This window comes from Pectinophora gossypiella, chromosome 10, assembly GCF_024362695.1.
Source record: "Pectinophora gossypiella chromosome 10, ilPecGoss1.1, whole genome shotgun sequence".
Taxonomy (NCBI): Eukaryota; Metazoa; Arthropoda; class Insecta; order Lepidoptera; family Gelechiidae; genus Pectinophora; species Pectinophora gossypiella.
The window spans coordinates 15,167,351-15,194,677 of NC_065413.1; the positions used below are offsets into that span (position 1 = coordinate 15,167,351).

General features: G+C 40.2%; 2 protein-coding genes across 4 annotated transcripts in view; one reads left to right on the top strand and one right to left on the bottom strand.

The window, feature by feature from the left end:
* The first annotated feature begins 2,863 nt into the window (after nucleotides 1–2,863).
* LOC126369939 (zinc finger protein 569-like) lies at nucleotides 2,864–16,750 on the top strand. Its single transcript, XM_050014541.1, has 7 exons — nucleotides 2,864–3,006; nucleotides 3,240–3,630; nucleotides 3,750–3,851; nucleotides 4,063–4,545; nucleotides 5,365–5,580; nucleotides 5,774–6,543; nucleotides 7,123–16,750. Exons 2-7 carry the CDS (start codon nucleotides 3,365–3,367, stop codon nucleotides 7,383–7,385), a joined length of 2,100 nt encoding a protein of 699 aa, XP_049870498.1. The 5' UTR covers nucleotides 2,864–3,006; nucleotides 3,240–3,364; the 3' UTR covers nucleotides 7,386–16,750.
* Nucleotides 16,751–17,744: 994 nt separating this feature from the next.
* LOC126369923 (adenomatous polyposis coli protein) overlaps nucleotides 17,745–27,327 on the bottom strand; it is a 76,290-nt gene continuing 66,707 nt past the window's right edge. For all 3 annotated transcript variants that reach the window (XM_050014514.1, XM_050014513.1, XM_050014515.1), the window contains 6 exons: nucleotides 27,063–27,151; nucleotides 26,390–26,445; nucleotides 25,602–25,813; nucleotides 25,041–25,103; nucleotides 24,356–24,518; nucleotides 17,745–23,969 (listed from right to left, as the gene is read on the bottom strand). In XM_050014514.1, the coding sequence (XP_049870471.1) occupies nucleotides 19,672–23,969; nucleotides 24,356–24,518; nucleotides 25,041–25,103; nucleotides 25,602–25,813; nucleotides 26,390–26,445; nucleotides 27,063–27,151 (4,881 nt within the window). In that variant the 3' untranslated portion in view covers nucleotides 17,745–19,671. The remainder of the gene's footprint in view (nucleotides 23,970–24,355; nucleotides 24,519–25,040; nucleotides 25,104–25,601; nucleotides 25,814–26,389; nucleotides 26,446–27,062; nucleotides 27,152–27,327) is intronic.

Below are 27,327 nucleotides of genomic sequence, written 5' to 3' on the forward strand. Positions count from 1 at the left end.
TATTGAAATATTTTTTCCATGCTAATGTAGGATACAAAAACGAAATAGCTGCAAATTTATCTATAAACTTATAACTAAACTTAAACTCACCTTATGTGAGATATGTGAGTGAATATTGTTGGTACTGCATCTCTATGTAATATTTTTGTTTGGTATCCTGCTCGATAGAAAGCAAGATACATCGAAATGTAATTAGCACAGGCTTAAATAAGGAGAAGGCGTCCTTCAGAAGAGAGAATTATCTCGTTTCATGGTCTGAATCTAATTGTTTCTTAATTTCTTGTTTCGTAAATTAGGATATTTAGGAAATCTGGAAAATACAATATCTTTATGTAATCTTCATCCAAATCGGAAACAGGTCGAAAAATAAATTAAACGTGAATAGAATAACGCAACATGTAGATGTTACATTCAAACATAATATTATGTTATCGATATCAAAGGACAACACTACTTATAATACTTTGGGTACATGATCTGTCAAAGCTGATTAACGTAAAATGTGAAATCAATTATTTGTACAAATGTGACGGCTTTGCTGAAAATATGCGTCTGCATCGTGTTTAGGGCTCAATAAACTTTACAAAAACCAGACCAGGTAATGTATTTCTTGCACACAAACATGTATTATGTGGTCGATAACTTACCCATGGTGAGACATTGTTTGATCGTTGTCCATTATAACACCCATTCTACTCTCACAACCAATAGCTACGCAAGCCATGGTTCATAATGAATAACTATTTCACAGATTGTTTATATAAAAAGTTAAAATAATGTCCCAAAACACCAAAAAACTAACGGCAGGTTTGGTATCCAGCTGACTACCACAACATCTCAAAACGGTAAACACTGACGTTCTAGACAGCGGTGTTTGTCTATGTTTGTTTCTTTTTTCCACAGAGATTGTTGCCATAGGGAAGAAAGAGAGCTGTGATAGTTTGATCGTCATTCTAAAATATTATCCGTCTATTCTATACAAGGTCTTTGATCATAACCTAGTATTTGGCTACTACTTGCTAATATAATCGATCGACTCTAAGCAATTAAACTTTTATTTACACCATAAACAAAACAGTTATATAACAAAAATATTAGAAAAATATGAAACAAAACAAATAAAATTAAAATAAAACTAAAACAAATAAACAGAAAATAAAATAAATTATGTACACTTAAACTAAACTATATTAATTAAGAAGCCCGCCTCGAATCGTACCTGGTGCAAATGTACCCATAATGCTGGCTGCGTTTCCGCGTTGAACAGCCAGCGATATGCGTTGCACCAGATACGATTCTGAGCGGGGATCCGCTCCACTATTTCTGAGGCGCCGCCCCAACTCGCGCACAAAGCTCCTGGCTTCAGCGCACCATACCCCACTCACCTCCACCGCGAAGGGAATGAAAATATATGGCCCTTCAAGAGCCTTATACTTAGCCCGTTTTTGTAAAGCGGCCCATTCGGCAGCAGAACCAGCCATCCGGGTTGTTCGGGGCAAGTGAGAGGCCGCGTAAGTGCTGACGCATGTGGCGTCCCACACTAAACAGCGACCCTTCTCCCAAGGTGTAAGAGTTAGCCCATCTGGTCGCTTGCCGTCAGAGCGACACAAACCAGGGGGCTCGAGTGAGCTCGGTATGCCGGCCGACACCAAGGCGCGGCGGATAATATCATTGAGCATGTGGTGTCGAGGAAAACGACCCGCTGACTTGCCACAGCTCAAACCGTGATAGCCTCTGGCATCTACCGGTGCTCCACAGATGCAGTTGTGCGGTTCACAAACGCTGCATCCGAGTCTGAGTGCCACAGCGACCCTAAGTGATCCATCATCGAGGGCAGTACCTAAATGAGGCGAGGGGAGAGCAAGAAGCCATGCACCTGACTCCCGGCAAGATGCCGCCTTAAGGCGAGCGATGTCCACTCCAGAGGCTACTTCTAGTAGCTCAGCAACTCGGATTTCGCAAAGCTGCTCATCCCACCATCGCTGCATACTCGGGTTCTCCGGGCGATCAGTGGCCGGGCTCACAAGAGACCAGGCGTCCAAAGCTTCCCCTACATATGGAATGTCGAAACTGTCACCCTGCACGTTAAGTAATTTAGTAACTAATTCGACAACCCCATGAGAAGAAGCCAAGAAAGCCGAAACACCTGTATCCCGTACACGCCTAACACCCAGTCCCCCATGTCGAACAGGCAGTGACGCTTGCAACCATTGTGCCTCGTCAAGGTGTACATTGAGGATGGTCTCCAGCGTGTCCTTAATGTCATTGTCTATCTGAGTAACCTCTTCTGGAAAAAGCCACGTTGGAGAGGTTCTCATTAAATACACCAGTTTGGGCATAGATAAACAGCTTCGGAAGAGTGTGAGAGAAACGTGGGCTGGTAAATGGCGCAGATGCTGACGCGCTTGAGCAAGAATCTTCCGCTTGTTTTGTAAAGAAGCCGGTATCGCATCCTGGAATATTGGCGAACCCAACAGTGAAAATGACTGTTGGTCTAAAATTTTCATGTCCGGCAGAATGTTTAAGAAATCTGGGATGGAATCTCTAGCCGTATGTCCGCATGGGTACAGTTCACATTTGGCGCTATTAACAACAAGCCCAATGTCTTTCAACCTGGGAATCAGCGACCTCAAATCGTTGGCAACAATTTCAGGATCGCCACCAATTGTGCCATCATCAAGATACCACACATTAAGTGGCGCCCCCAAAGAAGTCACGATGTCATTGATTGCAAGGCTGAATAACAGGGGTCCAAGTGGGTCGCCCTGCTGGGCGACCCGATCGACTTTATCTTGACTGTGCTGTACGCCGTGTATCCGAATTTTTTTATTGATTTTTGATTTTTTTCCGCAGTTGTCAAACTCAAAATTCACACGTTTTCTTGGCGTTGTTTTTTGTCCGGCGTTACATTTTTATAACACATAAGGTTTTATTTCAGCTTTTGTGATGTAGAAAGTAATCCAGAAATTATTTCCGATGCACATCTATAAGTTTTCATTTGATTATGTGAGTAATTTTACGTTTTTAAGGCGTTTGGTTATGACCGTAAAAGCTTAGGATTTTATCGATGTCAAAGGGACGCTTTTCTTTCTTGAATGTTCCGATAACAAGAGAAATTAAAGAAATAGTATTTCTCTGTGCATTTATGTAATATTTAATGAGTACTTAACTTATTTAGAGTAGACAATTCCTATCAAGGTCATGGCTAGAACTAAGAGAAAGAAAACATTTTGTTTCAGACAAAATCTCAATCATAAACATGTAGCGGCACAAAACTCACGATGTTAGCAATAGCGGCGCCCCTAGAAACCATTTGACATGAAATAGACATTGTAATAGATGGACCATACATAGACCTGCCACAATGGCTTCACCTGTTGCGGACGCGGGCTCGAGCGCCGGCGTCCCGGGCCGCAAGCTCACCACGATCGATTTAGTTGGGGGCATCTACTGTCACATCTGCACTTTGACTTTTGGTAATAAAAAAGAGTATGACAGCCACTACTTGATGCATGAGACAGGCAGCAAGGAGATCGTATACACTTGCGTGGCGTGCCATGTCACCAGCAACAGTTACCCCAGCTTCCGTGGACACTGCTACACTAATCATGTCATTAAGGATAGATTCAAGTGAGTATTACCGGATCAGAATCAGATCTCTCTCTAACCAACATTTCTAAGATCTTTATTTATGCATGCTTACATTCTTTATCTGTATGAATATTGTATTACCTAAATTATGTTTTCAGATGCCAATACTGTAACAAAACATTATCTAAATTACCAGCTCTCAAGGAACACATTGAAGCCATGCACACATTCAAATGTAATTCACCATCTTGTGATAAACAGTAAGTAACATAAGTTTTAAAACATCTTGAAAAAAATGCCATCACCTGTTTTAAAAAATTAAAAGTTAGCTTGTTGTGTTCTTATATTTAAAACCATTTCTTACACAGTATTTTGAGGAATACATTTGCTTCTGGTGACTTCACTGTTGTGAGTTCAACTGGCCACATTTTGATTTTTAATGTAATCTATTCAATGTGTTTTTCTTTTCAGATTTCTATCAAAGATGGAACTTTCCCTTCATCAAATTCTCCACAAGAATGATGTGAACAAGCCTCCGTATCAGTGCCAAACTTGCACCGAAGAAATTGACGGTATTGTCTCGTGTGAAGACCACATTGACAAGCACTGCATGTTCAGCTACTCATGCCCAATCTGCAATGAAAACATCACTAAAGAAAATGCTGCTAACCATCTAACGAAACACTTTGGTAATACCGATTTGACTGATGAAGATAGTAGAAATTCCGAATTGAATGAAAATCCCGAAGACAGTTCGATTACCATAGTTGGTGGGATATTGTGCTGCTATTGCAACAATCTGTTCAAAAACCGAATTGAAATTGATACACACTTTGCCGAGGAACATCCGGGACAGGAGGTTCTGTACTCTTGTAACATCTGTCCAAAGCAGTATGAAAAGTATTCCATGTTTGGCAACCACTGTTACTATCACTTCAGCAAAAACAGATTTGTGTAAGTATCTGTTCATTTTCATATCTTGCTGTGCGGCATTGTGATTTATTTTAATAAAAAATACTTTTATTTCTTTTTTATTTACTTGAGATATGTTTGTGCTGGCGATATATTTGTTTTTTTTTTTTTTTCTTGGTTTAAACTACAATCAGTCCTCTAGACTATAAGCAGTTTCGTTAAGTGGATAGATTATTATATAGATAGATATATTTGTTTTGCTTTAATTAAATAACCTTATGATGACTAAAGAAGAATCCATTAAACTGTTGGTGTCATATTTGTATGAAATTTGTATGTTGTTCGTGATTGATTTATTCTCAATCGAGTAGTTGTGATATACTAGTGACTTTTACAAATATCAATCAACAATCTTTGATATTGAGATTATATTATAATACCATGATGAAATATAGACTTTATAGCTGTGCATTTTTTACATTGATTCATCTATCTCTCGAATGAACATTAACAATTTATGTATTAAGTATATGATCTTCTAAGACCAAATGTCCTTATACAATCCAAACCCTATTGTTTAATTATTGTGTCTAGAAATCTGGGCCTTATGAAGATATGGGCTATGGGATCTTGTGCTGGTATCCAATTCCATGGGTAGCAATTGGATGTTTACCCATGCAAGAGTTTGCTTATGGAATTGGCAAAAGAAACAAAACAAAGTGCTTTGGCATAAAAAATTAGGACTGGTAACAGGTATAAACTAATAAAAACTAAAACTGTTAAAAATCACGACTTTCTCTCGACTTATTTTCGAGACTTTCTCTTGTTGCTCTGCCTCTACGAGTAAACTTTTCCTTGCAGATGCGAGTCATGCGACAAGACGTTCCCCCGGTTGTCCCTGCTGGTGATCCACGCGGAGGCCCACAGCGGCGGCGGCGGCGCGGGGCAGGCGGAGGCGCGGTTCCCGTGCGCGCGCTGCAGCCGCGTGTTCCAGACGGCGCGGCGCCTGCGCGACCACGAGCGCGCCCAGCACCACGTGCGCGCGCTGGCCTGCCCCGAGCCCGGCTGTCCTCATGTGTTAGTACATTTTGTTGTACTGTTGATCTGCTTGCTGCGCCCCATATGCATTTTACAACAAGCTAAAAAAAAAACAATTAAAAATGTACTGACTCCTGTTAAGCCTACGAAAGTAACAAAAAAAATATTTGGGTAGCAAAATTCAACTGTACGAAAAACGAATGAACCAACTAAACAAATGCCTTTCCAACAGATTCGAAACACCGAAAGATCTGATCCTCCACCGCAAGCATCACGAGACCGCTCTGGACACGTGGTGCCGCCAGTGCGGGCTGCAGTTCCCCACCCTCGCCTCCGCCGACAAGCACATCGACGTGCACAAGAAGAAGCTGTTCTCGTGCCCCGTCTGCGCGCGACAGTACGGCGAGAAGTACCTCCTCATGAAACACATCCCCCAACACTTCGAAACGGTCTTCCACATGTGCAAGGTCTGCGGGAAAATCTTTAACGCCAAAAACCGCCTCAGCGAACACGTCAAAGTCCATTCCAACATCAAAAACTACGAATGCAAATTCTGTGGCAAGGGATTCCTCAGACCGTATCAGTTGCGCCAACATCTGAACATCCACACAGGGGCGAGACCGTACCAATGCGTCGCGTGTCCGAAAACGTTCGCTTCGCTACCGAACTGGCAGAAACACGTGCGTCGAATGCACAATATCGATCCGAAAATAAAGAAAAAGACAGACGAAACTAATATTCAGAATAACTACGAAGTTGTGTTGAAAAAGGAACGTCAAATTGACAGTTTTGAGTTGGATGAAAATGGTCAAGATAAGAAAACGTATGATTTTTGTGTGGATGAAGGTATGGTGGAGCTGGAGAGCGTAGACGCGAAGCTGGTGGCGATCGAGGCTCAGCGCTACGAGTACGAAGTCGACGTGAAGTCTATGAGTGCCGACAGTGACAGTATAGACGACCTCACCCCTATACTGCCGGATGACGCTAATGAATTCGTCTCTGGTAAGAAACTTCTTTATTTCTTATCTTCATATCGTTGTGATTTGTAAGGTCATGGATTAGGGTTCTCTTTCTATGCGAAATTGTATAAATTGAATAGTGGGTGTCCAAGTATACTACCTTGTGGAACACCAAACACAACCATATTTATTTCAATTTCTATTCTTATCAGCAAGTATGCACTGTTGTTTAGAGATTGTCTTTTTATTATATACCTATCAAATCAATTATGTAGGATCTTGTGGATTGAAAAGCTCTCAAATAACTAAAGTACTACTATTAGATTACAATATCAAACGCCTCTGTCAGATCCAAGCAGACCTTAATACAAACAAGCATACATGTGTTAGTAAGAGAAGAAATGGCACTGTTTAGCCAAGTATAGAATGTATACCAACATTGATTTAAAAGATATGTTGCTGTTACAGTACCTTGTCATTTCTTCTCCTCAGCAATAACACCTTGGAAAATGACGTAGATTAAAAAAAAAAATTGACCTTCAACAAGTCTTATCTAATGATTCTGATTTTGAGTTCAGTTTTCGGTCAAAAACTTAAGAAGGGAATCTTCTTGGTGTTACAGAAATCCTCGGCTCAGGCGAGGTGGTGGCCCTGTCCGTAGCACCAGCCATCCCGTGCGAGTACGGGCCGGACTTCACGCGCGTGACGGAGCCCGACCAGCTGCCGCACATCAACCCCGCGCTGCTCACGGCGCCCCCGCCCGCGCTGGTACAAGACTCCGTCCCCGCCTGGGAGCCCCGCATCACTAAGGTATATGGAGGCTACAGCGGGTACTACACAGACCTCGACGACCACTTCTCCATCATCGACACGGATATTTTCTGAAGTGACGTAAGCTTTAAGCACATTACCATATAGAGCAGAAATATTTTCCTCCAAATTCATTTTTATTATTTATTATAAATTCGATGAAAAATATAATAGTTACAGCCATCTGAAATCTGACAGAAAGTAATGGAAATATTAACTAAATATCGACACTCGTTTTCATCTAGACCTGCGCCTATTTACCACCCATTACGCCATCTCATTCTACTCGATTGATCTGGCGTTTGGCTTCATAGAAACATGACGAAATTTTGGTCATACAAATGATATGAGTTTCCTTCTCTATATGGTACGTGCTTTAGCCTAAGTCACCCGATTTAGTGAGTATAGTAAATAGTATTTTGTACGTACGTAATGTTATCGCCGGCCTCGGCCGGATGTCCAGCACCTACCTCAGCAGAAGTATATACCTCATAATCCATAGGTACTATTTTAATGTAACTCTTTATATATATACTATACTTTATAACATACTTATATCCCACCAAACATTAGATAGATAACGATTTTAATTCATTATTCATAATAATACTACCTCATTTTAGTTGTTTAAGTTTGTGGATTATCTGGATGTGACGTCGTCGGGTAGACGATGTTTAGCGATAGAGTAGTGTTGTGCCATTTTACAGTTGTGTATGGTTTATTAGAGGTGAGAGTGAGTTGTCGCTGTTGCTCGGTCTTGTATCCAGTTTCGAGTAGAGTTGCCAAGTTATCGATAGTTTTACAATCGATCGTTTTCATTTAAAACGGAGTATCGAATATTATTGATACTATTCTATCGGCCATCGTTCGGCAGCACTACTATCGGGTACGGATCAAGATCCTTCGAGCATTCCACAAGGGTCACTTCGGACCTTCAGGTCCTGGATTCAAATCGATCCCGACCTGTTCTCGCTCGCAACTTTCGTCTTATAATTTCGTTTTAATTATCCAAAGTTTTAGGCTAAGACGCGAGCTACAGCTTTGTAAATATTTGGGTATTGTTTTTGCACTTAGTAATTGCATTTGAATTTGCTTTTCCGGCCGCCGTTGTAAGACGTTTGCAGGGCTCCGAGTTGGATGTAAGGGGTTGCTGCTGTCTCACGAGTATGAAGTGAAAGGCAGACGAGTTATTGTCAAGATGATTGGCTGCGCATAAATCTGTCAGGACGTGTGGTGGCCAGGGGATCAAGACTGCTAGATTATCAATCTGTCAGATCTCAATTGTGTCTCAATCTCCACGGAATAGTTCCTTTGGCTTTCCATCCTACTATGGCATTGTAACAATTGTCATTTTCATCGAAACATCGAATATGGTGTGCAGAATACCACATATTAAATTGACAATCGTTCTTTCGGGAGACCATTGCGATAATAACATTTGTTGCAAGACCCCAGATGTGTGAATGTCTCATCATTCCAGATACAGGGTTGTATTACGTATACTTCAGGCGGGCCCTGCAAGCGACGGTTTGAGAAATGTGAAGATCAATGCCACAGTAGGCGGCTCATGCATTTTTACTTCGATTCCTTTTATATTGTGTTATATGCTGCGGGGCATAGCGCCGCGGCACTAGTGTAAGTGAATCGATCGTGCTGTGATATTTTTATGTATATTTAGGGTAAGGATAGAGAGTGTAACGTACGAGTACAAATGTTATTCACGGTAATATACCGATTCGAACCCACACGACCAGGCTAGACGCATCCCGATTCTGGTATACTTCGGGCGACATATTGTATTGTGCGTACCGCGGCCGCGTGCGGGCACGCAGCGGCCGCCGTCACCTCGCGAACAGAATAAGGATGCGATCAAAATCGCGCATATGGAGTTTATACAAATTATAAAATGTTTAAATTAGACACGGATGTTCCCATTTTCAGTGCGGCAGAGTGTCCATATGCGCCTAATACAATGATACGAATAAAGTGACAATGTTTACTTAATCGAAGCAGAGTCTAACTGCGACTTAAAATGTTGATGAAATTTAAAAAGAGAAAAAAAAAGAAGCTCCGAAATATATTTTGGAGCGAATTATTTACAAGTCGAGGAGAGGAGTCTTAGTGATAAACGTATCCAAAGACTGTTAGGTATTATAAGTTCTTTGAACTTGAATTTGACTTAAAAAAGTCAGGGATTTATACGGAAAAAGTCAGATGTGCGAATTACAGAAAAAAATAAAAATAAAAATGTAGCTATGTAAAAACTTGGGCTTTGACACAAAACGGGCAAAAATAATTGAAATTGCTAGATTGGCGCCTCATGCACCTTCAAAGGTAACAGGCAGATGTGAATACTTTCGATCAGATGTCGATAGTGTGGAGACGGGCGGACGCCGAGCCGACGAGGCCGCGCCGTGTCGCCACTAAACCATGCATATTGGTTTCTCCTTCCGGCACGTACGCGCACGAGGGTAGATGCTGTCCTAAACTGCAAAATTAGCGGCAATCTTGTGAAATAGGCCAAGTTAGATGACCTACGTATTTGACTAGCACTACGGGCTTTCATATATTTTCCGTGTCTGTGGTAAGGGCTCGTGCGCAGTGTCGGAACGGTGTACAGTGCAAGCTAGCTTGTTTGCAGTCATACATGTTGGTGTTGTACCTCTGTAGAGGCTTTCATTAATCAATATAATAGTACTTATTCAATCTGTATTCATGATTCATTGCAAATTATACCATTGTTGATGTAATTTTTCGTCGCGAAGGGAGCAATTGACGATATTTTGTAAACTTATGAATTGTATGAGCTACGCGATATGTTAAAATTATCAGAAGCACATTAAAATGGGCGTATATATTTCTAGTATCTAAACAGTATTTTTCTTAGGGATCAATTTTATTGTTTTTTTAGTGTCCGCCAATTTGGGAGGTCGTTTTATAAATTCCAATGAAGAGTAGAAAACTGGATTTTCTTGATTCGAGAATTCTTCTTCTTGTCGTTTCGATGGCATTCAGATTTTTACGGCTTAGTATTTTGCCACCCGGACAGCGTTTTCGGTGGCATTCATCAGCTCCTCTTGCGTCAGGGCACGCGGGGCAAGATGTCAGACATAGTCTCACGCAGCTAAGGTCCGGTCCGTTGAGAAAATTCCAGAATTGAATTTTAAAATCAAATTGGCGCGTTTTTGAATTTGGAATAAGACAAGAAAACCTTATTTAATTTCTACTCTTTTTTGGAGAAGTAACGTTTTAAGAAATAATTTTATAAAAAAGAAAATATTTGGAGTGCGCCCTCCGCGACCTTCTTGTCCCTAGCTTTAGGTGTTAGGTTAGAACGAACACAGGGTATTGTGGTTCTATTTTGACGGAAGTGTTATTATAGCTCGATTGTAAGCGATTCAGCATCCGGCAAATACGATGGTTGTAGACCAGGCACGCAGCGGAAGTGAGCTTTGATGGATGGACTTGGGAAACGGGTTTTATAAAGATATGTGATACTTAGAACTTGCAACATGGTTTACGCAAAAAACTTGGAATTTTCAAAAATCTAGTGAACATAATATTTCTGCAAAATAGGCTAATAAATAGACATGAAAGAAAATAAGTTATAAAATGCTAATCTAGAAATAGAAGCCAGTATAATAATGATGATTAAAATCAAATCCATCTTATTTTTTTTATGGATTTACAATACAATACAAATACACTTCTTCTTCTTTGCGAGTCGATGGCGATCGAAGCTAAATTTTTGCTGACCAATAATTGGCCACGCTTACGGCATTGTCAGTGGCTTCGTACAGGTCTTCAATAGTGCAGGTGTTAGGGCACTTAGGACAGCACAAAAGGTGAGCCATAGTTTGTGGTGATACTCCACACTCGCAAACATCGCAACCATCAACCAGGTATCCCCACCTGCAGAGATTATCCTTGCAGCGGCCAACCTGTGTAATACACTTTATTGCACCAAAATAAAAAAGAAATAATTACAAAAATACTCTTAACTAAGTACATGGCATGGATTTACGTATTTAAATTAAGAATTACCTCAAGAGTAGTTTGACGTTTGCCCACGTTTATTGATGACGTCATACGTATGTATTTCTTAAATCATTTGAATAGGTTGTCGTTTTGTCTATGCGAAAATGATATCACTTGGAAAGTTCTTCGGGTGGCCATAAGTCTAGCGACTTCACTTTGCAATTCTCATTTATATCAAAGAGGTAGATATATCGGGAGTCTCATATTCCCATTTAAACGCGGTAAGAACCCGTTATTATGTGTTTTAATTATATCAAAGAGGTCACAAATAGTCTAAACCTGTTAAGAGCTGGCCGAAAACTGATAACTGATAAAACAAAAAAACAACGGTCCGCGCGCTGCCTTCACGATTCAAGTCTAAACTATGTTCGAGGGGGTGAAGTAAAACTAGCTCAGCCGCTGGCGGGGGGCGGAGTTGACGTTCTATACGTAGTATTATTCGTAATTCTATGCCTTAGGAGTGGTTCCCTGCGTGCCTGTTGCATAATACTACCCCAATACCCGTCGCGTGTACAAAATAGTTCCCAACTAAATCTGTCTCTAAATTATAAGACCGCTGGGCCGGGTTCGGTCCTATTTTATTATAATATTATCAAATGTTGTCAAAGTAAGTGTATTGAAATTTTATTATGTAAGTGTCCCAACGAGAAACATATTTTTGTCTATTGTAAATGAACAAATTTTGTTCTATGAACTTGAGAAATATATATGAAGTTGGATAAAATATCTTATTGGGATATCATAGAATTGTTTGTTAAATAAGAAACTAAATGTCCTAGTTGCTAAGGTTGCTTATGCTTGTAAACATCCCTAAATGGAACTTTTGGCTTTTATATGCGGTATATCTTTGTCTCTGGTGTATTTTGAACAAAACACCAGGGCGAAGGCCATGCTCTAGGGGAGTTGATAGGCTTTAAGAGTACAAAGAAACTCGTGGTATTAAGAATACACTCGTGTACACAATTTTCTTTGTAGCTGTTTGCAAAACGTGTACCTCTGCTATCTACCTCAGACACTCTAGCAGACACTATTAGCAACTACGAAGTATCACTTCAATATTATAATAGTTGTAACGTAATGGCTAAACCCGGTCGACCTTACAGTTAAGCTAAATTTTCTTATCGAAACATACACACGTATTTCTAACATGTTACTCTAATCTTCCTCCACTCGATTCGGCCTTAAATTGGAGTTCTAGGTAGACATGTACGTTCTCGACTTGAGGAATTTACTCACTGAAGTCGAACATATTAAACTGCCTATATACGTCCCACTGCTGGGCTCAGGCCTCCCCTCAATCAACCGGAGGGGGGAGGGTTGGCAGTATTATACTGCCAACATAATAGTACGGAAATAACACGTCATGCCTTACTGGAGTAAACTTGAATTAACACCTTGACAGTGACCATACAAAATGTTTTGACTTCCTTCTAAGTCCCGCATATTAGGTACTTCAATTTTATACGTCCTGTTAAAAACGTCAATAATAAGTGTATACAGTAACACAAACCATAGATTTACCCAAGTGGATAACACCCGAGTGTATTAACCTGGTCGTTTCTTAGTGACGCATGTATGGATCACGGACGTATGGAGCTAGTCCGTCATGGCCCATATATGGATCACTGGACTGTCAACGTGTTAAGGTTGAGGCCGTCTAAGAATGTCGATTATGAGCTGAGTTGGAGAAAGACCTTAAGGCCGCTTCAACTGACGACGGAATGGAGGAAGGCTGGAGTTAAGATCTTAGACTGCGGGTGCTATTCTTTTAGCGCTTCTAAAACTTGCATAATAGTCTATAAGCATTTACTTTCGAAATATTGTCGTATTTGGTATTTGGAAATAGCTGTATATAGTATTTGTCTTTGCCACCGAATGCGGGGACTATCGGGTCTAAATTGAAGTTAAACAGAACAAAATTTCAAAGGGATTGTAATATTTTTTCGACAAGATTTATGAAATTATACAAATAACAAGACCAAAATCGAAATCTTTTCGGAAAAATGTATGATGCGGCCTAAGCGTGCAGAAATTAGTATTGAAGGTGGTTTAAAGGTAAATGTATACTTTAAGGGATCGTATTTTTGTGCGGCAAGCTTCAATTGTATATAGAATCGCTGTTCTGGCAAAGGAGATGGGCAAGTTTGGTTCGAAATGAAAACAAGCTGACATTACGTATTCCTATTATATTATAATACAGTACAAATAATACTGCTTTAACAGAGATTTTAAGAAGTTATAAAATAAGGTATTTTTATCCTCAAATCTAGATAAATAGTAACAGTTTATAGTATATCAATCAGGCTTGTTTTCATTTTGGAACCGATATATTTGGCTCGATCTCCTAATTTTACTGCTCGTGATCGTTGAGTCAGAATCCTCGATTTCAAACGCAAATTAGTAAAAGAATTTCCATAAAATATGTCAAATAGTATTCCTGTATGGAATAGGCTAGTTTACAACTAGTCAAATCAGTTACTTTTTACTAAAAGTCTAGACTCGAAATTTCTATGGAATTTGTATGAAAAAACACCCTGTGACGTCATAGAAAAACGTGATAAAAAGTCGGACTTTTTATTACGTTTTGCTTGATTAAAATTCATAAATAAGTTAAATAGAAAAAAGAAAATGTTTTTCGATAGTTTTAAATTTGTCTTTGTTTCGTGGGTGTTAGTGACATTGTAATGAATACTGAGGGGGATGATTCAGACCATGATTCTGAGTTAATATCAAGTGGAATTTTCCGTCACAAAATTAATGTGATTTTAAATTATTTTCAATTCTATACTTTTGCGACGGGAAATTACACTTGATATCAACTCTAGAGTCTTGGTCTGAATCACCCTTAAAGTTTTCGTTATGATGTACCTTGAAAATGTTGGAAATGCCCTTTTTAATTAACTTACAGGTTTTTAAGACTTTGCTACGTACGATTAAAAGTGTTCATTATATTTTTGACAATAAATACTTATTCTACTAGACTTTTAGTCTGTATACATAACATAACCAGCCTATATACGTCCCCCTGCTGGGTACAGGCCGCCCCTCAATCAACCGGAGGGGGCTTTGACTGTATACATTGGAATTTGCTTGTTACTAACATGTCTACATAAATATTATGTGAAGTTAGTAGAGGATTCTGTCCATACGGTCACTACTTGTTTGTTTACTGTAAGAATTAGTACATATAATATAAAGGTGGAGCCCGGCTATAATGTATTGATATCACTACCTCAATAGTTTACGATAATGTCAATTTTATACATGAAATAGATTTTAAGGTCTGGTGTATTACAGTTGCAAGTCAATTTTTAAAATGTTTGAGCTGTCGCGTTGCCAAAATTTAATGTTTAACTTGGATAACCGGCCACAAACGTGATATCAATCATCCATGATCCAAACTTGAATTCATGCTCATAAGTGACGCCGTAACGAAAACTTTGAGGGATGATTCAGACAATGATTCTGAGTTGATATTATTGAAAAGTCATAAAAAAAATCGTGGTTTAAGTCGAATTATGTCAGTTTGTGTTGTGTATTGGTGCTAATTCCTGTAAATACCATCTAATTTTATTTTAAGTTATATCTGTCATTTTCTTATCCGCCGAAAAGGAAAGGGACGGGTAATCGACAAGCATAAAATTTATGGAACACACGTCAATTTTAAGCACAAATCTAAACCAACCGTCTAAAAATTTTACATCCGTCAATAACCCGACACAGTTAAGTAGACAGCACGTCAAACGGATTGCGTACCAGCGACGTACCTTTTGATTCGCCCGGGTTATACATTCATTCACTCATTCTTCCTAAAATTAAGAGCTGTGAATCATCCGTCCCTTTCCTTTTCGACGGATATGAAAATGACAGATATAACTTTAAATAAAATTAGGCGGTGTCTGCAGGAATCGGGGCCATTATGTGTGTATGTTATGTTTTATCGAGTCATGTCATGGACCTGTGGCGGCTCAATAGTAACCCTGCCACCAGGGTTGATGAGGTTGGCAATTCACCTCACAACCCACACGATAGAAGAAGAGTCGAATTCAGTAGTATTACAGCCTGAGCCGGGATTTGAACCCGTGACACAACAACATTGACAGTGATAAAAATATTCAGGCATAATATTTTTTTTTGTTTTGGTTTTCCCCGAAGGGTAAGGCAAAGGGAACTATGCCCATACAGCCATGTCTTACGTATTTTTTTTTCTTGATGATTAATGAAATGATGAAAGGTGCTGAATGATGATGATGATGAAACCTAAGCCCCCACCCTCGGAGTAGACTCCTACTCCGAACCCCAAACGAATTAACTCAAAAGTTCGCATAAACTTTCGAGTTATGAAGCGAAAATAGGCAGATACACTTTGTTTATTGAATACTCCGATATAATAATACTCGCGAATGTCTTCCGACTAACTTAATGCGATCATTAACCACAAAACACCACTTCGTATTAATTATTTAGATTATTCAATGAAGAAAGCAACTGTCCCGTTCCTGTTTCCCGCCAAAAAGCCTCGGGCATAAATAATGGAGACCACGAACTTAATGAAGGCACGTAAAATAATGTTGCCAGTTTGAATAAATAAAAATTGACTTGTGGTTGTATGAAAAAGACAATAAATGGGTCTTCCTATAAAACTAAACGCAGCTTTACTAGTATAGAATGTTTTAACACAACAGGATGTTAGTGAAATCGTTACGAAAACTTTTAAGGGTGATCAGACCAGTATTCTGATTAGTTATCAAGTGGAATTTTCCGTCGCAAAAGTATGCAATATCAAGTGGAGTAAGTATAGAATTGAAAATACTTTAATAAGAACAAAAAAAAAAACATTAATTTTGCGACGGCAAATTCCACTTGATATTAACTCAGAATCATGGTCTGAATCATCCCCCTCAGTATTCGTTACGATGTCACTAACACCCTGTATATTATTTGTATTAATTGGATGTTTTAAATGTTTTGTATTATAATTGAATTCATGAATGCTTTTAATATGATTTGTATTTTATAATTATTATCTTACATTTTAAACTTGGATGTTGAAGGTGTGTTGACTTTACTACGGAGTCCTATTCTAGTAAAGTTTCGCCTGAATGTTACCTATGTAATGAATAAATCTTGTATTTTCTAGCCGGGCTCTACCCATACCAATCTACCTCTGCATGCCTCCATATAACAGTAATTATAGATTTGTTATAAATATTACATAACTATACACTTTCATATACATATTTTGTATGTTATTACAGATAATTATAAGGGACATAGGTTTTACATATAATGCTATTTCACGGTAATCGCTGTGTATGTCGTTTCGTTTTATGTAGGACGCCACTCAGTCTGAACAATGTATTGACCGTAAATTACATAATAAACAATCTGACTAGTTCAAACTATTTTTTATTTAAATCCTCTCCGTTTTGTGCAGAAATTATACATAGAACCGCAAAAGCGATAATAAAGATGATCTTCGAATTGTTTGTAGTTGAAACTACATATGGCCGCGTCGCATCGCATTTTGCTTTGCCACTATCTTTTTCTGCCATTCAGAATCGTCATTTGCTGGAATGAGATGGTATAACCCGGGTTTGCTCAGTACATTGATGTATAATGTTACTATAGCACAGGTGCTGGCTGCCGCGCGTTCAAGCGTTCCGCCGCCTTGTCGACTGTGTCGCGACATCTCGCTCTGACAAATTACTGTTCGGAGTAACAGAACAGGATATAGATAGCATGTTTTCATTATTGTAAGTAGGTACGGTCACGAGTACTAATATGTATACACTTTGATACCATGTCACACTAACTTTTTTGATAAATTAAATCGTGAGTCATTTAATGAAAATGTCAAATATGATAGTGCGACAGGGTTCTAAAGTGGGTACCTACACGTTATTACTCATGACTACCAGGAATGTTATGGATATGAAATAAGAATGATTATTATACCGGATACGGATAATAATAACCGGATTCGGTTCGGATGATTTTTATATAACGGATATCCGATAGTTTCGGTCACGGTTCTCCCTAACATCCCTGGACTGTACGTAATTGAGTTTGGTATCTACAGCGCTCAGGATATTATGTCTCCCATAACACCAGTCGCGGCCCGTTTTAAGCACGTGTTACGACATTACGCTGAAGGAGATACTTTTTTTTATTTTGGTCGACCATATGTGTATTTTAGGTATTGATATATTTTAAATTATTTTTGTTTTTTAAGTAAATTTAAGTTTGTTAACGTGGCATCCAATATGGAAATAAATGTTTTTCTTTCTTTATTCTTTCTAGGATAGAAGTCTGTCTCGCTTACAGTTAAAGCGAGTTTTTAGTACGGAGGGTCCGGGTTGTGATGTTACGTAAGTATAAAATAAAACGAATATATTCAGTAAGTGTCATTTATTACCACCAAGTACGCACCTTACATCTATTATTTAACTAAACTGGCTTACGAGATGAAAAGAGATGGCTAACTACATCAGGTATTATGTTAAACAAATATTCTAGTATTTACGCAACGCCCTACGTGTATCGTAAACAAATCAGTACTTTTCATGATAGTGACATGATTGGGGAAGCTAATAGGGACCTATTTTGTAGTACAGTCACTACTATTCTTCAAAGAAGTTTTTTTAGTAGTGACTGTGACGGTAAAAGTCATCTCATTCTCAATATTATAACCAAACATTACTTTCATATTCGGACATATCGACTCAGCGAATACTACATACCTGAGAAAAGCCAAAAAATGCAAACTACATACGAGAAGCGGTTTATTCAAAATTTTGGTAAAATTATTCTTAACAAGCCAAACAATGTGAATTCCTCTTACCTATTACTTTAAAACTGACTAGACGTAACAACCAAGGCATATAACTCTATGCCTTCATTTTTACTCCGAAGCGATGTGCCAATCCGACAATATTACGACGATAATATTATTATGAAAAAATATACAAAATGTATTATGGTAACCTTAAAATCTAGACTACTATGGGTGTTATTTACAATGGATACGTCATATCTTACCATCTCAATATTTCTATTGACAAAACCACATGTTTCCCAATAGAAATTCAATGGTAAAATGCGGTTGAAAGAAAGAAGTTGGAATATGGATGTTGGTGTAAAAATACATTGACTTAACTTTATGTATTGACGTTATAAATACTTAGATATAAAATATGAGGATTTAAAAGATGGTGGTTATTATATTAGCTCATTACTGGCTGAGAAGAAGTAGAATGTTTACATAATAAAAAATCAAATCGATCGATTTAGTTTCTTCTTTACGACCTTCCAATGCCGCCATCACATAAAAAAGTAAAAAATATATAAAAAAAGCAAGTGTTTGTCGCGAAATGCAAGAGACTGCCTTATTGTCTGTGATTTATTGCACTTTGGAAACATAAAAAAATATAATCTTGAAATAAAGAAAATTTACAGACAGCTGTCACATTTTAATCTAGTGTTAATTGTGACGTCTTGTCTCTTAAAAAACTAACATACAGTCACACTGGGTTACATATAGTTTAACATCTGTATTCTAAGATGTTATCTCGAAACTTTCTCGACGACCGTTGTTGAGGTTGAGGCGACCTAGGAAGACCTCGAAATGCTCAGCTAAGGCCGAGTCGAGTGCAGGAAGTTTCGAGTTAACATCTTAGAATATGTGTGCTAGTTTTTGTCTCTTCGTGGATAAATGCAACACATTTTTAGGTCATCTCAAAAACTAGGTACGAAATTGATATAAATAACTAACAAGGGAAAATTCAAGTTAGGCTATCTGATTCTAAACACAATCAATCTCGCATATTATTCATTTAGTTTCTATAAATCGATTAAGAGATACCTCAAATACCATTACATAGATAGAACATTACAAAATGCTAATTAAAATTAATGAAAATCACTATGTTTCACTCTGAATTACCTCACAATCAATAAGTTCTCAATTTAATAAATAAAATATTTATAAAACAATTTCTTCAAAAACTTTTAAACTCATAAGATAAGTAATTGAAATATTAAAAATCAATAAAAGAAAAAAATAAAAAAATGCATACAAGACAATTACAATCGCGCGATTCATTCACTTCACATTCAGTTTTTACCAACACTTAACTTATTCTACGCATCAAATTCGATACTTCTCTCAATTGCTCAATTAGTTTGGCCAAGTCAACTTATTGACGAATGGGTTAGTAATTATGGTCACAGTTCTTGACTGAAATTTTTACTACGTATATCATTGTCGTTAAGCTTGCCACGAATTGGCAGTAGTCTTTTTATACTGTCTACTCACACTAAATTAAGTCTGTCCATTCAACGGCTTCCTAGTAAACACTCTAGTAGTAATTTGCTTCTTAGGACTAGATGGCTGTCCAACTTTACTCGTCGAAGATTTAGGCTTCAAACTTGGTATTTGAGACACTTTAATACCAATGGCTGACTTCTGCTTAGGAGCCGTTGGAACCTGATTCTTCGGCTGACCCTCGAAGGTGAAACTCCTGATCAATTTCGGTGGTTCAGGTTTGTCACTTTCAATCCAGACCCTTTTGTCCGCTTTAGCAGGTTGCTTCTTAGTTTGCTCAACTTTCTTCCACAGACTTGCGATTTTGCTCTCCACATCTTTAGTGTTGGTTTTCGAGGATTGAGAATTAACACTGGATGTGCTGCCTTGCCTGGATCCCCTGTTTAAAGTGACAGTTCTGGCGCTATCGTTACTTTGCAAACTTTGATTTGAAGCGGAGTTTTTGATGCGGCTGTCCGAAGGTCGCCTCGTGTTTGTAGTTTTAGTTTGTTTCGGATTGCTATTCGCTTTTGTTAGAGGCGGTCTGGAAAACCGGTTTGGTTGTGGCAGCCGTGACGGAGATGTGTTCGCTGTGGCTTTTGTGGGTGTTGTCACTTTTGACATCCTAGGAACGTTGGTCTTTTTGTCAGGTACGGGTAGATCTTTAGGCGGGATCGTGCTTTCCTCTTTAGTAAAGGTTCCTTGACGCTCCAAAGGCAACGGTTTCGCACCGACTAGCGGGATGGCTATCGGTTTCTGTTGAACTTGAGCTATCTTAGTCGGGGATCTGTTTGGAATGGATTTCTTAGGCGAAGTAGTAGCGCTTGACGGCTTGGAAGTACTAGGCTTACTTTGTGCTTTGGCACTAGCGGGAGTTTTTACGAGGTTCGCCAATTTGGAGGTGGAAGCAGGTTTTGAAGTCGTTTTGGCTGGTGCTGGTTGGTTAGCCGGCTTCTTTACATTCGTTATGTTTCTCCTATACGGTGACACATACATCGCCTTCTTTCTGCCCCGAATTGCCTTAGGTCCTTCTAGTTCTTTATCGACAGACTCGTTAGAATCTAGACTTTCATCTCGCCTGTTTTCAGGTTTGATTATCTTCGGCTTCGGTTTACTTTGAGGTGATTCTGTATCCGACTCAGAATGCACTTTGTCTTCGGAATTGCTGTCACCCTCGTAGCTTGCAAAATCGCTGCTACTTGGATTGTTCTTATCACCCTGTAAGGCTAGTCGGTATGAGGCGGTCATCTCAATGTTTTTCAAGTTGTTAACAACACATAAGTCAACAGCGGACGGACTTTCGATAACCGGGAGGTAGTTTCTGAAGCTCTTAGTGTAAGTTTGCATCTGAGTGGAGTTTAGTTCAAAGTCGTCCTCGTTGTGTCCACTGTCCGCATCTCTGGAGAAAACATCGTCATCCCTCTGCCCGTTGTCGTGAATCTGTTGGTGGTTCAACTCGTTGGAAGATAAGCTGTCATACCCAGTAGTCGTCTCGACATTTTCAAAATTAGCGTCTTTCGTTACGAAGGTAGGTGAAGGCGGTATATCCTCGCTTAAAGTTCTGGTTCTGAAACGTTCAGCATCTTCAATCCGTCTCTGTTTCACTGTCTTCTTCGCAGCCAAACGCTGTTTCAGACTTTCAATATGGGGGTCTTTAGGTTGGGAAGACTCTTGTGTGATAATGTTGTGGATATTTACAGTCTGCGTTTGGTACCTAGCTCTATCTTCCATTCGCCGCTGTTTCGCACTGACTTTTCTTCTAGACTTGAGTTCGGAGGTGGCTGTAACGTACTCCTCTGATCTGTCGCTCTCAGACTTAGTCCAAGTCATGAATTCCTCAGTTTCCACTTCTAATACAACATCACTTTCTGCCACAGTGTCTGCGTCACTGATCGTATAAGTCTGATATCTGTCTTTCGAAACATGTCTTTTCTCTTTTGGAGTTAAATAGTTATTTCGTTGTCTCTTCGGCGTGGATTCTACGCTGCTTATGTCTGAGGGTATCGGCGTGCAATTTTCGGATCCAGAAGGAATATCCGTTACTACGTTCAGAGTGGAGATACAGTCATCATAAACTTGCTGTGCTGTAGTTGGATCTATTTCTATAGTAGACTCTGTCATTTCGTTGAATAAGGATGGTGGGTTGACGTTTTCTAAATCATGGAAGACATTGTTAAAAGTATTGCATAGAGGAAAGTCTTGGATTGGCTGATTGAGGTCAAAAACCACTGGCGTCTTGTCTCTGACTTCAGCTATTTCGGACACAATGCTTGAGACAGAAATAATACTGCTCTCCATGTCAATATGCTCCATTTCTGAGGGAGGCTTCACATTGTCTAAGAAACTAACTGGATTGCTGTCCAAATGTTCAGAGGACCCTTGATGCATAGAATTGCTTAATGCTCTTTTAACCATCAGAGCCACCGGTAAAGACTTCTTTCGGCTTTTCGACTTTTTCGATGTTTGCGCTGAAGATTCGTCCCAGTGTCCCGAAGCGCTTAGAGATAAGAGACTGCCTAAGTTGGACGGTGGTTTGACATTTTCCAGATCCAGAGAAGTAAGAGATGTTACGCTGTTTTCCATGCCGTATTGTGAGCTTTTTAACTGTGCGGCCAGTCTTGCAGCCTCTTTCTCTATAGCTGATGATAATATGGAGTCAAACTTGTGTTCCCCGTCATCAACAAGAGAAGTGAAACTTGGTTCTAGGACGTTATCTAGAAGCCTTTCACTGTCGGCCCTACTATCTTCAGTTATATACAGCTGTTGAGTTGTTTCCGTCTGTTCTTCGTCCAGCTTGTTCGTCAAATCGGGCCGTGAGAAAGACACGTTAATAATGTCGCTTTTTTCTAACAAATCAGGTAACGCCATACCAAGGTCTGCTATCTCGCTCCGGATAGAAGACACCATATGCACGGAGCCACTGATGGTTGGGAACGTGACGTCATCAGGACAGGTATTGTCGTTCCAAGTATCAGAGCTGCTCTTCTTAGGCTCCTCGTGTGGTCTTTCTGTGCATTTAATGTCGGTCCATTCCAGTTTGTTCTTGCTTTTACGAGTCAAAGTAGCTACCTCATAGTTCTTAGCAGACTCGGGGTCGCTCCAAGATCCGTCTAAGACGTCCGCGTAGGATTCATTAGACCTATTCAATTCGTCTTTGACTTCAGATTCGATGGTAGTATTGATGGATTTCGGAGCTAGGCACTCATTGGATCTGTCCATTTCCGTCATATCGGCGGCGGATTCAAACGTAGTGTTTCCAGAGTCGATAGTAGGTAGTTCGTTGGAGCGGTCAAAGACACTGACTTCTTGGTTGTCGATGGTTTCATTGGTAGTGTCGAGATCGGTGGAGATGTCGAAGGCCGAGTCATTCTCAGAGCCAGTGTGCGTGTCTCGCGCGGTGCTTGCGGGCGCGCCTGCGGCCGCGCGAGCCGCAGGCGGCGCTGGGACGTTTTTTGACTGTTTGTTCAACTCGCCCGCGCCTCGAGCTATCACCTCCTCCAGTATAGCTCTATCTCTAGAATACTCCTCTCCCACCATCCTTTCCAACGCGCCTTGAGGAGGTTTAACCTCCTTCCTTCTACGTCGCGACTCTCGCGCCTCCAATCTATCGTCGCTGCGCACTCTAAGCTTTCCATCGTCGCGTTTCTTAGGCTGACCTTTCGACATTCCCATCCTGACGCAGCGTTCGAAGACTTCTTTGTCGGTGGAGCCGAATGAATCATTGCTAAGCGAGCTTAATGAGTTGCTTCTTTCCAAAGGTCTTCGCCTGTCATCATCCATTCTGGCCGGTAAAGAAGGCGGGCCGTCATCATAGTATCTGGAGCTGTGTCCTCTTCGTGAATGGTGGCCTAGGAAGCCGGAACTTTCTCCGTGATAAGAATATGGGGATCTAGTTAGGCTCATGTTAGAGAATTCTTGGTCTAACCGCTTGGTCTTAGAAGTCTTCAAGTTATACGCTCCGGAAGCTAAATTCCTCTCGAATTCAGGATCTTTGACTTTAGGTCGGTGTTGCGCGATCTTGTCGCTTCTGTCCAGAGACTTGTGGTGTCGACCGTGGCGGGTGGACTCTGAAGGACGCTCTACAGAGTGAGCCTTACCTTTATTGGACTCAAGAGTGAACTTAGCTCGGGGATTGACACTGGAGAGGCCAGCTTTGACTGTCTCTTCGAAGATTTCTCGGTCTGTTGAGCCGAAGGAGTCCAGGCTAAGGGAGCTGAGAGAGTCGTTCCGAGCTAGATTGGATGTGGTCGGCAACTTGGGTTTCTCACGAACGTTGCGCTGTGTCTTCACTGGGAGTCTGCTTTCGTGCCTGCGGCCTGTGAAGATAACGTTGATATGTTATTTATGGAAAATTTAATATAGCTGTTATTGGCTGGTGTGGTTGGTTTCGTGAAGTGAGCTAATGTGGTGGATAGTAACTCGAGTGAGTAATGGAAAGCGAAATTGGCCACTTAGTTCAGTTCGAGTATGACATTGGTAAATTGACATGAAAGTAACCAACTGCACTCCAGTCCTGCAGTCCAATAGGTTGGCAATTATTACGACGATCTTCCTCTTGTCCACAGCAGTATAAAACAGGGATCCAGTGTTCAAACCGACTCACTTTTGGAGGTTTTTAAGTGAAGACGTTTAGCTTCTCTGGTCTTCAGCGTCCTTGGATGAGTGAAAAAGGTATGTGGCAAGCTTAAGGGCACAGTGGTACCTTCGTCGAGGCGCGGCGGCGGGCGCGGCGGTGGCGTGGCGCGGCCGTCCTTGGGCGGCAGCGGCGGCGGCGGCGTGCCGCGCGGCGGGGACCCCGCCGGCGGGGCGCCGCGCGGCTGCTTCACTGTCTCCGTCGACGAGCGCAGGTAGGGCGGGAGTGACCGCTGTAGGGGAAACAACTTGTGACTTATAAGCGAATCGTAATTATGATCTAAATTTAACCTCTAAAAGCTCGGATTTCAATACTCATCACTGAAAATGGGTGTAAGTGACATCGTAACAAATACTGAGGGTATTTGTTACGGAGATTATTCTGGGTTAATATCTAATTCATAATAATAATTCATAATCATTTAAAATAAAAAAAAATAATCATTTATTTTTTATTTATTTTTTCCATTTTTTCTTGTGGAATTTTCCATCGCAAAAGTATAGAATTTAAAAGAAAAAATTAAAAATGTCGTGAATTTTGCGACGAAAATTTCACTTCATATTAATTCTGAATCAAGGTCTGAATCATCCCCCTCAGTATTTTTTACGGTGTTACTAACACCCAGTATATCTCAAGGGTTTTTGGTGGCTGGATCATAGATCCTCACACCAGGGATGGTACCAGTCATTGACCTACCAACCCACATGAAAAAAACATAACAAAAATGACTGAATTACAATAAACAATCACTTACATAGAATTCATCCCGGTACGGATTGACGGACGACACGTCTGAGGGTGGACCGTTCTTCACAACCTGAAAATAGAACCGATAGATGGTGTATCCCTGCTTCTGACTGGACTGGTGGTGGTTAGAAGTCAACTCCGGCCATAGATAATGCCATATGCAGCAAAACTACAAGAAGTCACGTTAAAAAAACGAATGTGTATGTCGCCCAACGATAGTGACTGATTATTTGATGTCGTTTGATAATACTTTCGCATTGTTTATCACCGCATGTAGATAGATAAAATTAAAAATATATAGATAACACCGTCATACGATTACGGCGTGTTTGTGCGATTGATAGTTGCATTATAATAGCGCATACCATATTAAGGTTATACAGGGTGTAATTGACACCGTAACGAGTACTGAGGGAGATGATTCGGTGAAGCGGAATTTCTCGTCGTTATTATTGTTAATTCCATACTTTTGCAATGGAAAATTCCGCTTGATATTAGTTCTGAATCATCCCCCTGAGTATTCGATACGGTGTCACTAACACCTTGCATGTGTGTGCGTTTTACATACCTTAGCAATCCCCTTCTGAATACACTCTTCAAGCAGGTCCCCAGCGTCGCTCAGGTTCGAACTATCAGAGGTGTCGCGCGCTTCACGCTCTGCCTCGACGTGCGACTCAATGGACAAGGCAGACAGGTTGGAGTTGCTACCCGCTTTGGATAGGATTGCCGGGGTGTCCTCTGTGAAGTACACCTTGCACGTGTCGTGCGGGGTTTGGGTGCCTGTGGACCAATGCATGCCCTCGTAAGGCCGAGATTTCCAGACAATAGTAAAATAATCTTCTTCTTCTCATCAACCCTGACGTCAGGGTTGTTATTGCGCCGCCAAAGGCCCCTGACATGGTTCATGTAACGATTACTCACTCACATCAGTAAATAGTAACCGGGACAAACGGCTTAACGTGCCTTCCGAAGCACGGATCATCTTTCTTTCGGACAATGAGGTGATCAGCCTGTAATGTCCTAACCAAACTAGGGATCACAAAGTGATTTTTGTGATATGTCCCCACCGGGATTCGAACCCGGGACCTCCGGATCGCGAGCCCAACGCTCAAACCTCTGGACCACTGGGCTATATGGTAAAAACAGTTACATAAGCTCACGACTATGTCCCAGTTGGGGTAGTCTAGTCAGAGGTACATCCGTCGCAATATGAACTAAGTACCTACATCTCACAAAGTGATTTCGATCCCAATCGGGAATCGAACCCGGACTTCCAGATCGTGAGCCGGTGCTCGAACCACTAGTCCATAGAGGCTGTTTATGGATGCTCAAAAATTGTATTATTTAAATGCTTACCTTTCGCGGGATCATTAGGAGTTGCCGTTGCTTGTGGCAGTGGCGGAATTGCGGGTCTGAAAAGTTTAAAAATATTACAAAACTAACTCCAAAGCAATAAACACAATACATGGTGTTAGTGACACCGTAACGAAAATTTAAAGGGATGATTCAGAGCATGACACTCAGTTAATATCAAGTGGAATTTTCCGTCGCAAATGTATGGAACTGAAAATAACTAAAACAAACATCAAAATTTTCATGAATTTTCCGACAGGAAATTCCTCTTGATATCAACTCAATTTTCAATTCTATACTTTTGCGAAGAAAATTTTCACTTGATATTAACTCAGAACAATGAGGTGTGTCATCCCCCTCAGTATTTGTTACGATATCACTTACACCCCGTGCAAATAAGTACAGATACCCATACAAGTACGTACGGGTGTTAGTGACACCGTAACTGATTGAACTGATTATTCTGAGTTATTATCATGTGGAAATATCCATTGAATCAATCATCCCCCGCAGGTACGGTGTTAGTAACAACCTAATGACTACACAGAAACGCTGTTTAAATCATCTGATAAAGATGTAAAGGCCTGTGATGAATGACTACATCTATCACAAGATGAACCAAACCAATGAAGATTACAAGTAATAATATGTCTGAGTGAATTGAAAGAAACCTTACCTGCTTGCTTGTCGGGAACCTTCTCCGATTTGATTTTCAGTCCGTGTTTTCAGAGCAGACGGTGCTTTCACATCCAGTCGAATGGATTGCTGGACAAACGTAGAAACTATTACTTTCCTTTACCTTTTTCAAGACTATTAGGTTCGTGTTAGTATGTATATGTGAAGTTCTGTGTAGAAGGTATGCGTGTGTGTCTATGTGGAGCGCGTGTCTCTGATGCGTGTGTGTTTGTGTGGTACGTGTGTCTATGTGTTGCGTGTGTGTT